At 36.2% G+C, this 13625-nt stretch overlaps 1 protein-coding gene across 1 annotated transcript; it reads right to left on the minus strand.

Moving 5' to 3' along the window:
* Positions 1-2977: 2977 nt before the first annotated feature.
* LOC123310269 lies at positions 2978-4327 on the minus strand. Its single transcript, XM_044893737.1, has one exon. It carries the CDS (start codon positions 4325-4327, stop codon positions 2978-2980), a length of 1350 nt encoding a protein of 449 aa, XP_044749672.1.
* Positions 4328-13625: the final 9298 nt, after the last annotated feature.

The raw sequence follows: 13625 nt of genomic DNA on the forward strand, positions 1-13625 counted from the left end.
GGTATTCCGGCAATATTAATTTCAGACAATGGTCCTCAATTTAATTCTCTTGAATTTAAGAATTTTGCTAAGATGTATGATTTCACACATATAACTTCTAGCCCCAATTACCCTCAGTCAAATGGAATGGTGGAGAGACAAAAACAAACTGTAAAAAAAATGTTGTACAAAGCTTTAGAGGAAAAACAAGATTTAAACTTAGTTTTGCTTATGTATAGAAATAGTACTTTAGAGTGTGGTTTCTCACCAGCACAATTACTAATGTCACGAAATTTAAGAGATGTATTACCTACTACTGAAAACTATCTGAAGCCTAAATGTATAAAATTTAAAAAATTCGATAATAGAATAGAACTTAATCAAAAGAAACAAAAACTGAATCATGATAAAAAATGTAAAGTTCTGAAACCAATTGAAGTCAATGAAAATGTTAGATATCAGGATAAACTCAAAACAAATTGGCAGTTTGGTAAAGTTATAGATAAACCAAGAGAAAGGTCATATATTTTGCAGAAATCTGATGGTTCTTCTGTTACTAGAAATCGTAGGTTTATTGAAACATTACCAAGCTCCTCTGAAAATGAAAATATTTCTTCTCATGAAAATGGAGATGATGCTCAAATTTCTCCTAATGAAACATTTAAAGATTCGATTTCTGATAATTCGTTATACAAAGTACCCGATAGAACAATGTATGGTAGAGTCATAAAGAAACCAGATAGATTTAAGTTTTAAAACTATTAGAAAAAGGGAGATGTTATGAAGTTGTGTTCAATCTTTGATTTTACTTTTGGTGTAACTGTACATGTGTATAATATGTTTGTTGTACAGAATGTACCTGCGCATTTTTGATAAATTGAATATGTTCAATAAACCGGTCTTCCACTAAACGTGTGTCAATGAATACCTCAAAACGATATAACACCCCAGTGTGGACTATTCGGAGGTATGAATTTCCAAACTATCTCTCTTATACTTAAGAAATCGAAAATTTCGGAAAAATTTTCACTCTTGAGGAATTTCCTGATTTCCTTCAATTCAATTGCGGCGCCCCGGAAATTGCTTCCGTTATCGCTCCATATTGTTTCAGGGTAACCCCGACGTGCGATAAATCGTTTGAGTGTATGTATAAATGCCGATGTACTTAGGTTAGAAACTAACTCGATATGCACGGCTTTTGTCACCATGCATATAAAGAGTGCAATATATGCTTTCGAAACAACTGACCGTCTTAACCGCGATTCTCTTACTAATAAAGGACCAGCGAAATCTATTCCAACTCTCTGAAAGGGTTTAGAAATGGTAACTCGATCTGAAGGAATATTTCCCATTAGTTGTTCACGATTTTGAGCCTTAAATCTGAAACATGTGACGCACCCTTTAAGTGCAGATTTTATTTCTCGAATTCCATGAATTATCCAATATTTGAGTCGTAAATTCGATAAAACGGTCTGTGGGCCGGCATGTAACAATTTGAGATGCTCTGAAATAATCAACAATCTGACAACATGATTCTTAGCAGGTAAAAGGATTGGGAATCTACGGTCAAACTTTATAGGCGCATTTGCAAGTCTAGTATTAAGTCTTATTAAACCATCATTATCAATATAAGGATTTAAATTCGAGAGAAGGCTTCTCTTAGGCATTGTCTGATTTTTAATACTGTCAAATTCATTTTCAAAATGTTCTCTCTGAATTATTTTAATCAGTATCATTTCCGCATTATTGATTTCTGAAACCGAAAGAGGGCCCAACTGTTTGTTACATCTATCACGGCAATTTTTAGAAAATCTCAGACAGAATGATATACATCTTACCAATCTGTAATATTTAGAGAATCTCTTGAACGGAAATTGCTCTAAACGTCCAGCACCTATGCTGACAGTTGTCGTTAATGAAACCTTTTTAAGTTCAGGGATATTTTCTGCAGTTTCATACTCTGAGATCGGGTCAAAATTTCTATTTATTGAAAATTCACCTTCCAACATTGTAGGACCTGTCCACCAATTAGAACAATTAACCAAGTCTTGTGGGAATACACCTCGTGATAACAGATCTGCTGGATTGTTAGCTGAGTTAACGTGCGACCAAATGCAATCACCAGTTAATTCTTGGACCTCAGCCACCCTATTTGCGACAAAAGTCTGCCAACGCATTGGTGATGATTGTAGCCAGCATAAGACAATTTTAGAGTCAGTCCACAAGAATATCTTCTGAATTGGACATTGGATAACCTTTTTCATTTTATGAATGAGTTTTGACAGCAAAACTGCAGCACATAGTTCAAGTCTAGGCAAAGATATTGTTTTCAGTGGAGCTACCCGAGATTTCGAGCACAACAAATTGCTGGAAACATTGCCATTATTATATAGAGCTCGTACGTATACGCATGCACCATATGCCTTGGTGGATGCATCTGAAAACCCATGAAGTTGTACCGACGAAATCTCCTTATTCTCAAAAACACATCGTGAAATAGGTATCTTTGAAAGATCGGTCAAATTGTTCGCGAACCTTTTCCATTTTCCCAATAGTGGTGGACTTAGTTCTGTGTCCCAACTAAGCTTTTCCAGCCAAATCTCCTGCATGATCATTTTTGTGATAACTACGCAGGGTCCAACTAATCCTAAAGGGTCATAAACTTGAGATATGGATGATAACACTTGTCTTTTTGTTTTAGAGTCTGAGGAATAATTCGACGGGGTTGAAATTTGAAAAACATCTGAACAAGTTTCCCAAGAAATACCCAATACTTTATTAGAAAAGTTATCATCGGAAATTGGCACCAACGAATCGCCTGTAGTCTCGTCAAATTCTGCATGATTAGAATGCCATTTATGCAACTGGAATCCGTATGAGTTTAGAAGTTCAATTAATTGTGACTTCAAATTTTGTAAATCTGATAAATTTTCAGAACCAGCCAAAATATCATCCATATAGCATTGATTTAAAAGCGAATAAGATGCTAATGGATATTTCACCTTTTCATTTGAGCTAGTTTTTTAAGATAACGAGTTGCCAAGAAGGGAGCGCTTCTGGTACCATAAGTTACAGTTTCCAATTCAAGGCATTTTAGCGAATCTGTGGGCCTCTCCCGCCATAAAATGTTCTGAAATGTTCTATGTTTCGGAGAAATCCAGATCATCCTAAACATTCTTTGAACATCTGTAGTCAATACATACTTGAATATTCTAAATCGGACCAGAATATCGAACAATTCTGGTTGTGTAGAAAACCCTTTAAGCATTATGTCGTTCAAGGAAAATCCGGATGTTGTCTTCATAGAAGCATCAAATACCACTCTCAGAGGCGTAGAAGTGCTGTTTTCCTTAACAACACCGTGGTGGGGCAAGAAAACTTTACCCTTGTAGGTCTCAGGATTGTCAGAATCAAATTCGACATATTTAGCATGACCCAAACGGATATATTCATTAATGAATGTTATGTAATTATTCCTATACTCTGGATCCTGCTGAAACTTCTTTTCCAAAGAGAAAAATCTACTTCGTGCTGACTGAAATGTATCACCCAATTTCTGTATATGTTCCTGAGACAAAAATGGAATATCAACCTGAAAGGATCCACTATCCACTCTAACAACTGAATTTTGAAAAATCTCCTCACAAAGTCTGTCTTCGCTTGATAAAGAACGTTCGTTCGATATTTCCTCTAATTGCCAAAACCTGGGTATAAAGTCATTCAAACTAATTTCTTCAGTGTCCAAAAATGTATTACACACATTGAGAAATGCAAAATGCGAACTATAATTTGCAGTTAAGGGCGTTTGACCTGCTACTAACCAACCCAGATATGAATTCTGTAATACAGGGTGTCCCTTTCCTAATCTTATGATTTCAGGAATCAAAAGTTCGAAGTACAAATCGGCTCTAATGAGCAAATCGATTTTTTCAGGAATATGAAAACTACTGTCGGCGAGATTGATGTGATCGGGAATATTGAAAATACCTTTGTCTATCGGTAACTGAGACAGTTTTGTGGTAATATTCTCCAAAATAGTACAGGTCAAATGGAACCTTTTAGGAAAATGCATCGATTCCATATGAATTTTAATCATTCTGGAAGCTTTCGTTACTGTTCCAGAAATACCAGTGATATTGTGAACCTTATAAAAACTCTTATGACCTATTTTTTGGGCCAAATCGTCAGTCAAAAACGACATTTGACTTCCGGAATCCAGTAATGCTCGGGCCGCTACCCTTTTTCCATTTTTATCAAAAATATTAACGATAGCAGTAGATAATATAACGTTTTGAAGATCAGGTGTTAAATTACCAACATGGCTAGAACCAACAGTAGCTGGAGTCATTGAATTATCCGAAATGGACGGTTGAAGGTGAGCATCACTAGTACTAGTGCTACCATTATCAGTTTTATCCAAAAACCCAGTTGATTTTTGAGCAAAACTATTACCTTGACAAAGAAGGGTGTTATGCCTCTTATGACATTTACGACAACCACTCGATACACAATTTGTGACAGTATGTTTCGAACCCAAACAATTATAACACATTCGATTCAGCCGAACGAAGTCCCTTCTTTTCTCTATGGGTATATTCTTGAATTTATCGCAAGTATAGATTGAGTGACCTTCAATTTTACAAAATAAACAGTTTTGACGAGATTTTTCACTAACTTTACGTGAATTTTGAGTATGATCCTTTGACGAGAAGTTAACTACTTTTTGGTTAACCCTCGTATCCAAAGATGATATATTTTCCAGAGCACGACATCTTTTTTCCACAAAGTCCATGAAACCTTAAAAAGTGGGTAATTCTGAACAATTTCTTTCTAACTCGTAAGCCTTCTGTGTTTGAAAATCCAATTTTTTACTCAAAAGAAAAACCAAAACAACATCCCAATTGTAAACTGGCAATTTTAGAGCTTGTAGTGAATTGAAACTTTGCCTGACCTTAGTAATGAATTGTCTTAAATTTCTAGAATCCCCCTTCGTGATTGAGTTCATTTCAAGTAAACCACTCAAGTGCATATTTATTGTAATTAATTGGTCGTCATACCGCTTGCAAAGAATATCAAGTGCTACTTCATAATTTTCATTAGTTAACAATAAATCTTGAACCAAAGTTAACGGTTCATTTTTTAAACTAGATTTAAGGTAAGTGAATTTTTGAACGTCACTAAGATTATCGTTATCGTGGACGTTAGCATCAAAAAGGTTTTTGCATGAACTCCACTCAGAATGTTTCCCGGTGAATGAAGGAATGGTAATGTTTGGCAAATTGACCTTTGAGCTAGAAGATTCATGCGCAGAAGTTTGAAGTGCGGTTTGAAAAATTGCACTTTCCCGTTTTTTTATTTGACCAGTAATTTTTCTTATTCTTGCCAAAAGAGAAACGTATTTACTTTCTGTTTCACTTCTATCCTTGTCTTCGGGATCAATTACCTCTATTTCTTCCTGAATGTCACTATATTTTTCGTAAGCTTGTATAAGCAGAGCTTCTCGAGTGAAATATTCACTGACATCAATATCCAAATCAAAATTTTCCTTTATAAAGTTCTCTATCCTAGCCTTTTACACTTCTGCGTTTCCTTTCAAGTTTTTCAATATCCATAATTTCAAATTCAATTTCAATTCAAAAGAGAAAAAGATAATTTCGAAATTAAAATTATACAATTTGAATTCAAAACAAATTACTATCCTAAGGAAAATAGTGCTATCAAAATCCAATCAGTGGAATTAAAGGAGAATTTGTGTGATTATACCTTGTCTAAGGTTATGTTATGTATATAATCAAATACCTTTATAAATGATAATATTTTAACTGTCCAATATAATCAAATAGTGAATTAAGTAAGTATATGAGTTATGAGAAGTCTTACGAAAATCTGATTTTGCATAATTTCATTAAATCATGACCCATGAGCAGGAATGGAAGAATGTCACCTGTAATTCCCTCTGCAAACTCGTCTGCGAATGTATCCCTGTTGTCGCCTAAAGTGATGCCCAATTTGACTAATGAAGTGTGATTCGCCCCTTGAAGAAGATGCCCTTTCTTAGTGATAGTTGTTGCCTTCCCTTATGTGGTGGTAATGTCCCTTGATAGTGATGTTTTTCAATGCCTGTAGTTTACCATTAATTTGTTGTACCCTCCTGTTGCGATGAGTCGATGGGGTTGGTGGTGAATATCCTATTTTCGGTCAACACACTGGTTTCCCGGTCGATGCACCAATGTTGGGTTGTTCAGTGGTATTTTATGGATTACTTCTTGCAATTCAACCAAAGAGTTGTTTGGTAGACCAAAATGAAGAGCACCAATGTCTTTCTATTTTTATTCCCAAAGCAACTTTCACAAATTTCAGCGTAATTATAAAGTATTCAATGAGACAGTGATTTTTCTACGTTCCCTTTAATGAGTGAAAATTCTATCATATGAAACAATATATGCAATCGAGAACCTCTGCTTATCGCTCCGAACGTATGTTTTCAAGACATGTGTTATTTTTGTCGATTGTAAATAATTCCTATATAAATTCATTCAGGATTTGCGGTAGAAATTCAACAAATAAAATAAAATTCATGTTTTCACAACAGGAGGTTCATCTAAGACTTGGAGACTCGCTTGGAGATGTCTCTCCAAGTCTAAAATAAAAATTATTTGAAACATTTGTCTAATGTTTCAAATAATATATAAATCATATATTTCGCTTATACCATTTGTAATCAATAGAGCTTTAGTAATGTAATAATTAAGGTTCGCGTTGAATGAATTCCTAGATATGTAGATACACACTAAGGATCACCGAATTGAGCAATTCGGAGAGGGATATATTTTTAGTTGATTAATTAGTGAAGATGAATTAATGATATTAATAATTGTTCTCAGCACTCAAAAAGTAGATATAGATATTTCAGCACGTGTGTCGAATCTCTTGATGGTTATTCTGTAAGCTCTTTGTTATTCCATATAAATTGAACGAACAACTTTCATGAGAACACAATCTTGATTTCAACGCACCATGTTTCTGAAACCTGGTAAGTTGTGTTATTATTTTGTAGTACTTCACATACTTTCATAAAATTCCATAAAATAACTCGACATGTTGATGTATGATTTAAAATTAATAGCTTGCACAGTAACCATTTTTTTCAACTACTCGATCAATTTGCGTTTGATAGAAGGTACTGATTCAAAAGATTCCACCTAGAAGTATTTCTTCGCTTCATAAAATTTTATAACTCAATTTGGAAAAACCTACAAAAATTGTCGTTACGAACGGGTACGCTCTGTTGTATTCAATATTAGGGTTGCCCATTTTGACCAAAAAGATTTTATGCACAGAATAACTCTAGAGCCATTTGCTGAGGGAATTTAAAAAAATTTACCTGAAAGTATTTTTTTCTACAAGCGTGCGCGTTCAACCTTTTTCCCGCACGCATTCCAAGTTGCAAAGAGTCACTTTCCCAAAACGTGCGGGAAAAACGCCTGCTATTTCTTTCCCGCAGGGGTTTTTCCAGCACGCAAATATTATAGAGTAAATTAAATTCTATCATGTTTCTATGCAGAGAACGTCAACGATGAGAAACCCATAGTAATGACATGCGGAATTACGTCTGTCATTATATATGAATTAATCAAATGAGATATGATCTGTTTCGTGAAATGGATATATTTATATATTTCAAGCGCTTGTAGAAAAAATATTGTTCCTAACTCTTGCGTAAAGTGTCTTGCCCGCGCTCAACTGTTTACCCGAACTCTGCTTCGCATCGTTCGGGCAACGGCAGTTTCGTGCGGGCAAGTATCACTTTCCGCACTTGATAGGAAAATAACTATTTCGAATCATACAATTTTATACCTCAATTTGGAAAAATCCAAAATTGTCGTTATGGAAGGGAATGCTCTTATCCTATATTAGGTCGTTTTCACAACATTTTATTCAGTTTAATTTCAAAGTTGTTTGAATCAGCCTATATAACTCTATAACTATGTTGATGAGGGGAGGTTAATAGTACATCAAACAATGAAGTATAGGATATCCATGGATAGAAGCAATTTCTGTAAGCTAGCCTCAGTTAGCCTTAACTACTATCTGGCTATATCTATAAGACATATTATTGAGAGGTTTCAGACCTCTCAAAGTGTGATGTGAAGAAAATTCCCAAAATATATATTCAAAAAAAAAATACATAACTATGAATTGTATTGAATTGTCATGAATTGTATTGAATTGTCATGAATTGTATTGAATTGCCATGAACTGTATTGAATTGTTCGTGAATTGCCATGAATTTTCTTGAATTGTGTGAATTGTCTGAATTGTTTTATTTGCTTTTATAGGAATTGCGTAAATTGTCTGAATTGTGGTGTACAACATTTTCATGACCGGTACCCCTCGCGGAAAACCGATACTCCGGTGCGGAGCTGGCGAACTGAAGCTCGCCTGTCCGATGGTTCATCGGAGAATTGCTCATAACCAATCCAATTCTTCGGCGACTCGAGGGTCAATGGGATTGGGCTGCAGACGGCGCAGTACTGAATATGGATGTCCGGAATGGCCCAGCCTTACTTCCACCGCTGGTTCCCATGCCACCACTGTCTGTATCTCCACCTTCCCCTCTGACAAACCCGGCCGTCAAAGGGCCTGTCTCTTACCCACGGGTGAACCGAAGAGACACCGAGCTCGCTTCCGTTTTCCGTCAGGCACAGTCCGGCGAACGGATGGCAATATGCCCGTCTTACTAAAAACCACATTAAATCTGTTACTTCACTTAGCGGTGTTAACAAATCCCTTTTGTCTTCTCAGATTGACCACCGCTAGTGAGTATGGAGTTGGGATGGAAAGAACCGAAGGACTTCGTCCAAAGGACTGCACCGAAACCTGTATCACATCCGTTAGGATCCTTAGTTGAACGCACCATGAATCTTGTACCGCCGCCACCTGAGGTGTCAGCCCGACTACCGCCGCCGTCGGCTAAGTGCCGGAAACGTAAAGGATATCTAGCGCAAAAGACCACCATATCTACCCTACAACCAAGATCAAGAGACCCGGCTACGAACTGGGCATTGAGAGTCCGACCAGACGACCACCTGCCCAGCGTACCGTGCAAACCATGGGCCCAAACGTCTATCCGGAATTCTGTCCAGGTATGTGCTGGCAGTGTGGACAATGGCAACATATTAGGAAGGAATGTACTGGTGAAGCAGTCTTATTGTGCAGAAGGTGCGGACGCCTAGATTGCCCCTGTCACTCAGACCACCGTCAGCAGCTAATCGGACCGACCAAACCCCGTGGAAGAAACCGTTCTTAACTTGTTCGACCAACCGAACCTCGTTCGACGACCGAAGAACCTTTTTTTTGTGTGTTACAAAAAAAAGGGGAAAATCTACAATTCAGACGAACCACTCTCTCCTCAGGGGAAACAAGTGTGGGGTTTCTCACTCCACTCTCCTGAGCTCGAGACCCACTAAAAACCCTTAACTGCTCCTTGAATATTGGTTCTGGGCATTTGCCTATAAACCGTTCAACTCTTAGTCGGTTTTCTTCTCGCACACTATCGTGCTGGGATTTATGTGTTTATCGTCTGTTGGATAACACTTTATTGGATCAATCAATAAGCTTCAGTTCTTATTTTTTAATCTTTTCAATTGATTTCTTGGTTTCCTCCTTTGAATTCGCATTCTCCTGTTGTCTTCCTCTAGGTCGTAGTCCACTAGTCTCTTGAGTTCTTGATTCGGATGGTTTTTCGCTGTTTCGAATAATTTCTGTGCTTTTCTGTTCATGAACTTCATTATGGTCTCCCATTTAAGATCCCTATAAATCTGTCTAATCCTGATAAACCAAGATGCATCTATTGCACATCGTAGCAGCATGTTTTCAGTGGCCTGAATTCTTTTGATATGGCTGTTTGCCGCGAAATCCCAGGCAACTGATCCATAAGTCAGTTGAGGCCTCGCAACGGCTTTGATTATCTTCAATTTTGTCTGTTTCGACATGAGGCTTCTTCTTCCTATAAGAGGGTAGAGTCATAGATTAATAAAACAGGAGATAGTGCATCTCGACAAAAACGCGTTCACAAAATACTGCCATAAATATGAATTTGAATTTCTTGGGTGGGGGAACTGGACAGGGGCGGATTCAGAACTAGTCACACTGTGAATATTTCAGGTAGTCGGCAATAATTTTATATCGAATGGAAATATGTTTCAATGCAAAGATTTCGACTATTTTTCTTATGACAACTAATCAAAGGGATGTAGAACTAATATGTAATACCAAAACACCTGATGTAAAAAAGAATTTATTTTGAATACAATGTTACCATACACAAATAGTCAATATGACCCTAACCTACATACAGATTATTTGAAATTTCATTCACTAAGTATAAACTGGAAACCAAAAATTACTTTCATGAAAAAAATTCCCTTTAAAATGGTTAATTCTCAAATCAATAGAAGTGGAAGCAGCTGAAGTTTATGGAATTTGTATAATGAGAATCTAAAAGAGTTTGTTCATTGGAGAAATCCTCAAGTCTTCCGTACAGATTTTGCGGAATGAAACAGTAATGTCATACTGTAAACATGAACCAATGATTGTGAAATAGGAAATGATTTCTTATTGTATACAGTAACTCATATAAGAATCCCTCAATTCTAGATGAAGCATCAATATTTTTTTTACGGGCAGTTTCAAATTGAATTAAGTTATATTGCATATAAACTAAAAAGCAGTGTTTTTCAGCAACTCAAATACCTTGTTCAACAACCTGCTTCCCCCTTCAAATTTGTATACCACCTCGAAAGTGCTTTTTGGTGTTGAAGTGCATAATATTCAAGAGTTATTTTACGGAACTGTAAGCTTTAACTCAATAATAATGTAACTTTTAAGCAAATTGTTCGAGGCCATTGCCAAATTTATGTATTTTATGCATGCAGCTGTCTTCGAAGAAATTTTTCATTAGCTATTTGCCTCGGCTTTCCAAGCTTTCATCTTGAATTTTTCTTTCCAATGAATTGGGAACTGCTTGTAGGGCAGCAACTTCATTCTTGAAGTACTGACGACTCACTCGTAATCTTAAATCGGTTTTTTGACGTCAATTAGCTGTTTTTTAATTTCTGTTCTCCGCTTGTCTACTGCAACAATTTTTCAACTGAAGTTTTACTTCGAAATATGAGGTATCCTGATAACAGACATTTTCATTTAATAACTCATAAAACTAATGGGAATATCCGAGCTCTAATTGATTGGTCATTATTGTAATCATAATTACAGTAATAGCATAATTTTTACATTGAAATACATTTAAGAAATAAAGGAAACTATATTTTCACAAAAAGTTCCAAACATGACCTCAGCTCATTTTTATGGATTTTCATTCCTAAGACGAGTTCTATTTGCCATAGCAGTTTATAAGGAATTTTGTATACCTCCCTGGGTAGGTATGTACTTGTTTTATCCTTGAACTACAAGAAGCTTTCTGAAGAACTGGCATTCGTGTTTCTTGATATTGTTCCCATTTTCTTCAAAAACTCCAGTACTGATAACAGGTTTGGACAGTATTGGCTATAATTACAACATTATTGAAGCAATTAAAATCTCGTTTTATTGTTCATCTCGAAACCAGGAAGGATGTTTATACAAAAAAGCATGATATAATAAGAAAAACAGATCTACTATAAATTTCAAGTTCAGAAGTAGTCAGAAATCACTTGCAAAGTTCCAAAGAAAGTGATAATCAGACAATAAAGCGAGTTAAATAAGTGTTAAACTACCTATCCTACCTCACTCGAGACGGCATCTTTTTTCAAATTTACGGTAAAAATCGATTACTCCCATTATACTAAAGTCTGGAGTATAAATTACAAGAGAACTGTAAACTGTTTTCAAGACCCAGTGGAACTCTCCACTGCCGTCGTCTGGTTTCATTTCTGGGAAATCTAAAATTGAAATCAATTATTTGATTGTATAAACTCAACATTTCAAACCCATCATTAGATGGGATTCAAACATAATTCGACCCTGGCGTCCCCTAACTCCCTCCCCTGATTTCAGAATGTCGTGAACTCAAACAAGAATAAAATATCAAAAACTTAACAGAATAAATAAATCGCTTTCCTTTTTCGTGTATAAATTGCACTTTTATTCCAAACACACGCTTTTACGGCAAATCGCTGCTTATTTTCCAAAATATTACGACGTGAATGATTGAAATAATATTTTGACAATTACAAATATACACGCCGTCTCAGAAATTTTAGAAGCGATCTGGAGGGGAATACAAGCGAAAATTCATTTTATTGGTGGTTGCTTGGAGTAGGAATAATTCGAAAAATGAAAAGTCTGGAAAGTAGCTTATGATCCATCTATTTAATCTATGGGTAGAGTCTATTCATCACTGCTTTCGTTCTCTCGATTGCTTGTTTGATAAGACTTTTCCAAGTTAGTCCTTTGTCAAGCGTTATTCCTAAATATTTGGCTTCATTTTTCCAGTCGATTTCTTCGTCGTCAACTTCTAGATTCGTCGTGGGTCGCAGTCTTCTTTTCTGCAGTTATATAGCTTGGCTCTTTTGTCCATTGAGCTTGATTTTCCACTTCATGCACCAGTCATTTGTTTTGTCAATCGTTTCTTGTAGAACTTGTTCTATAACTTCTGGGTTGCGGTGTCGAGTTGCTATGCCTGTGTCCTCAGCATATAACGTAAGCTTGGTTCTTGGATTCTTCGGACTATCGTGGATGTATATGTTGTACAGAAGTGGCTCAAGTACTGATCTTTGGGGTACTTACTCCGTCCTCTATATCTCTTGTTGAGGAGCATTCTCCTCCCACTTTCACGAAAAATTTTCTATTTTTGAGATAATTCCTGATCAACTTGCATATTTTGATCGAATATCCAGCACATCTCATCTTATATATTAATCCTTCATACCATACTCTGTTTAATGCTCTGGCGATGTCTAGTAAAACAAGATCTGAAGCTTGTTTTTTTTTAAATCCCTCTGTAATGTATTCTGTGAGCCTTAATTATTGTTGCTCTGTTGAATGCTCTCTTCTGAATCCGAACTGTTCTGGTGGTATTAGTTTCAGATTTTTGGTTTCCTCATTTTTCCTCGTGGATATAATTCTTTCTACTACTTTTTCTAACGCCGTAGATTTATCGGTCTGTAGTTTTGTGGGAATTTCTCCACTTTGAACGGTTTATTGCACACTATGACTTCCGCTATTTTCCATTCTTCCGGGAAGTGTTCTGTCCTCATAATTCCATTCGCGATATTTTTTAGAACGGCTATACCTTTTCTAGGTATTTTCTTCAACAAAATATTCGTTATTTTATCGCTTCCGTGAGCTTTCCTCTTCTTCAAACTTCTAATCATTTCCCTGATTTCTTTTGGCGATGTTGGTTTGTCTATTTCAGCAACCGCTGGTAATTCATCCATTTCTTCATCATTTTCTTCAACCAATTCTTCCAAATCTTCATTATCGTCGTCTATCCTGTAATTTATTCTCGATTCTCGTTCGATCGAGTCCGCCAATGCATCTGCCTTATCAGTATTGGTATACGCCATTCCCCTTTCTCCGTGTAGGTGTAGAATTTTAGAATTTTCTCCTCGTAGGCTTTTTTGCATTCTCCATGCAGAGTGATCAAT

Source organism: Coccinella septempunctata, chromosome 3, assembly GCF_907165205.1.
Source record: "Coccinella septempunctata chromosome 3, icCocSept1.1, whole genome shotgun sequence".
Lineage (NCBI taxonomy): Eukaryota > Metazoa > Arthropoda > Insecta > Coleoptera > Coccinellidae > Coccinella > Coccinella septempunctata.

Bases quoted from the DNA above. Each gene is read 5' to 3' on its own strand.
- LOC123310269 (XM_044893737.1), bottom strand. From the start codon at position 4,327: ATGACTCCAGCTACTGTTGGTTCTAGCCATGTTGGTAATTTAACACCT.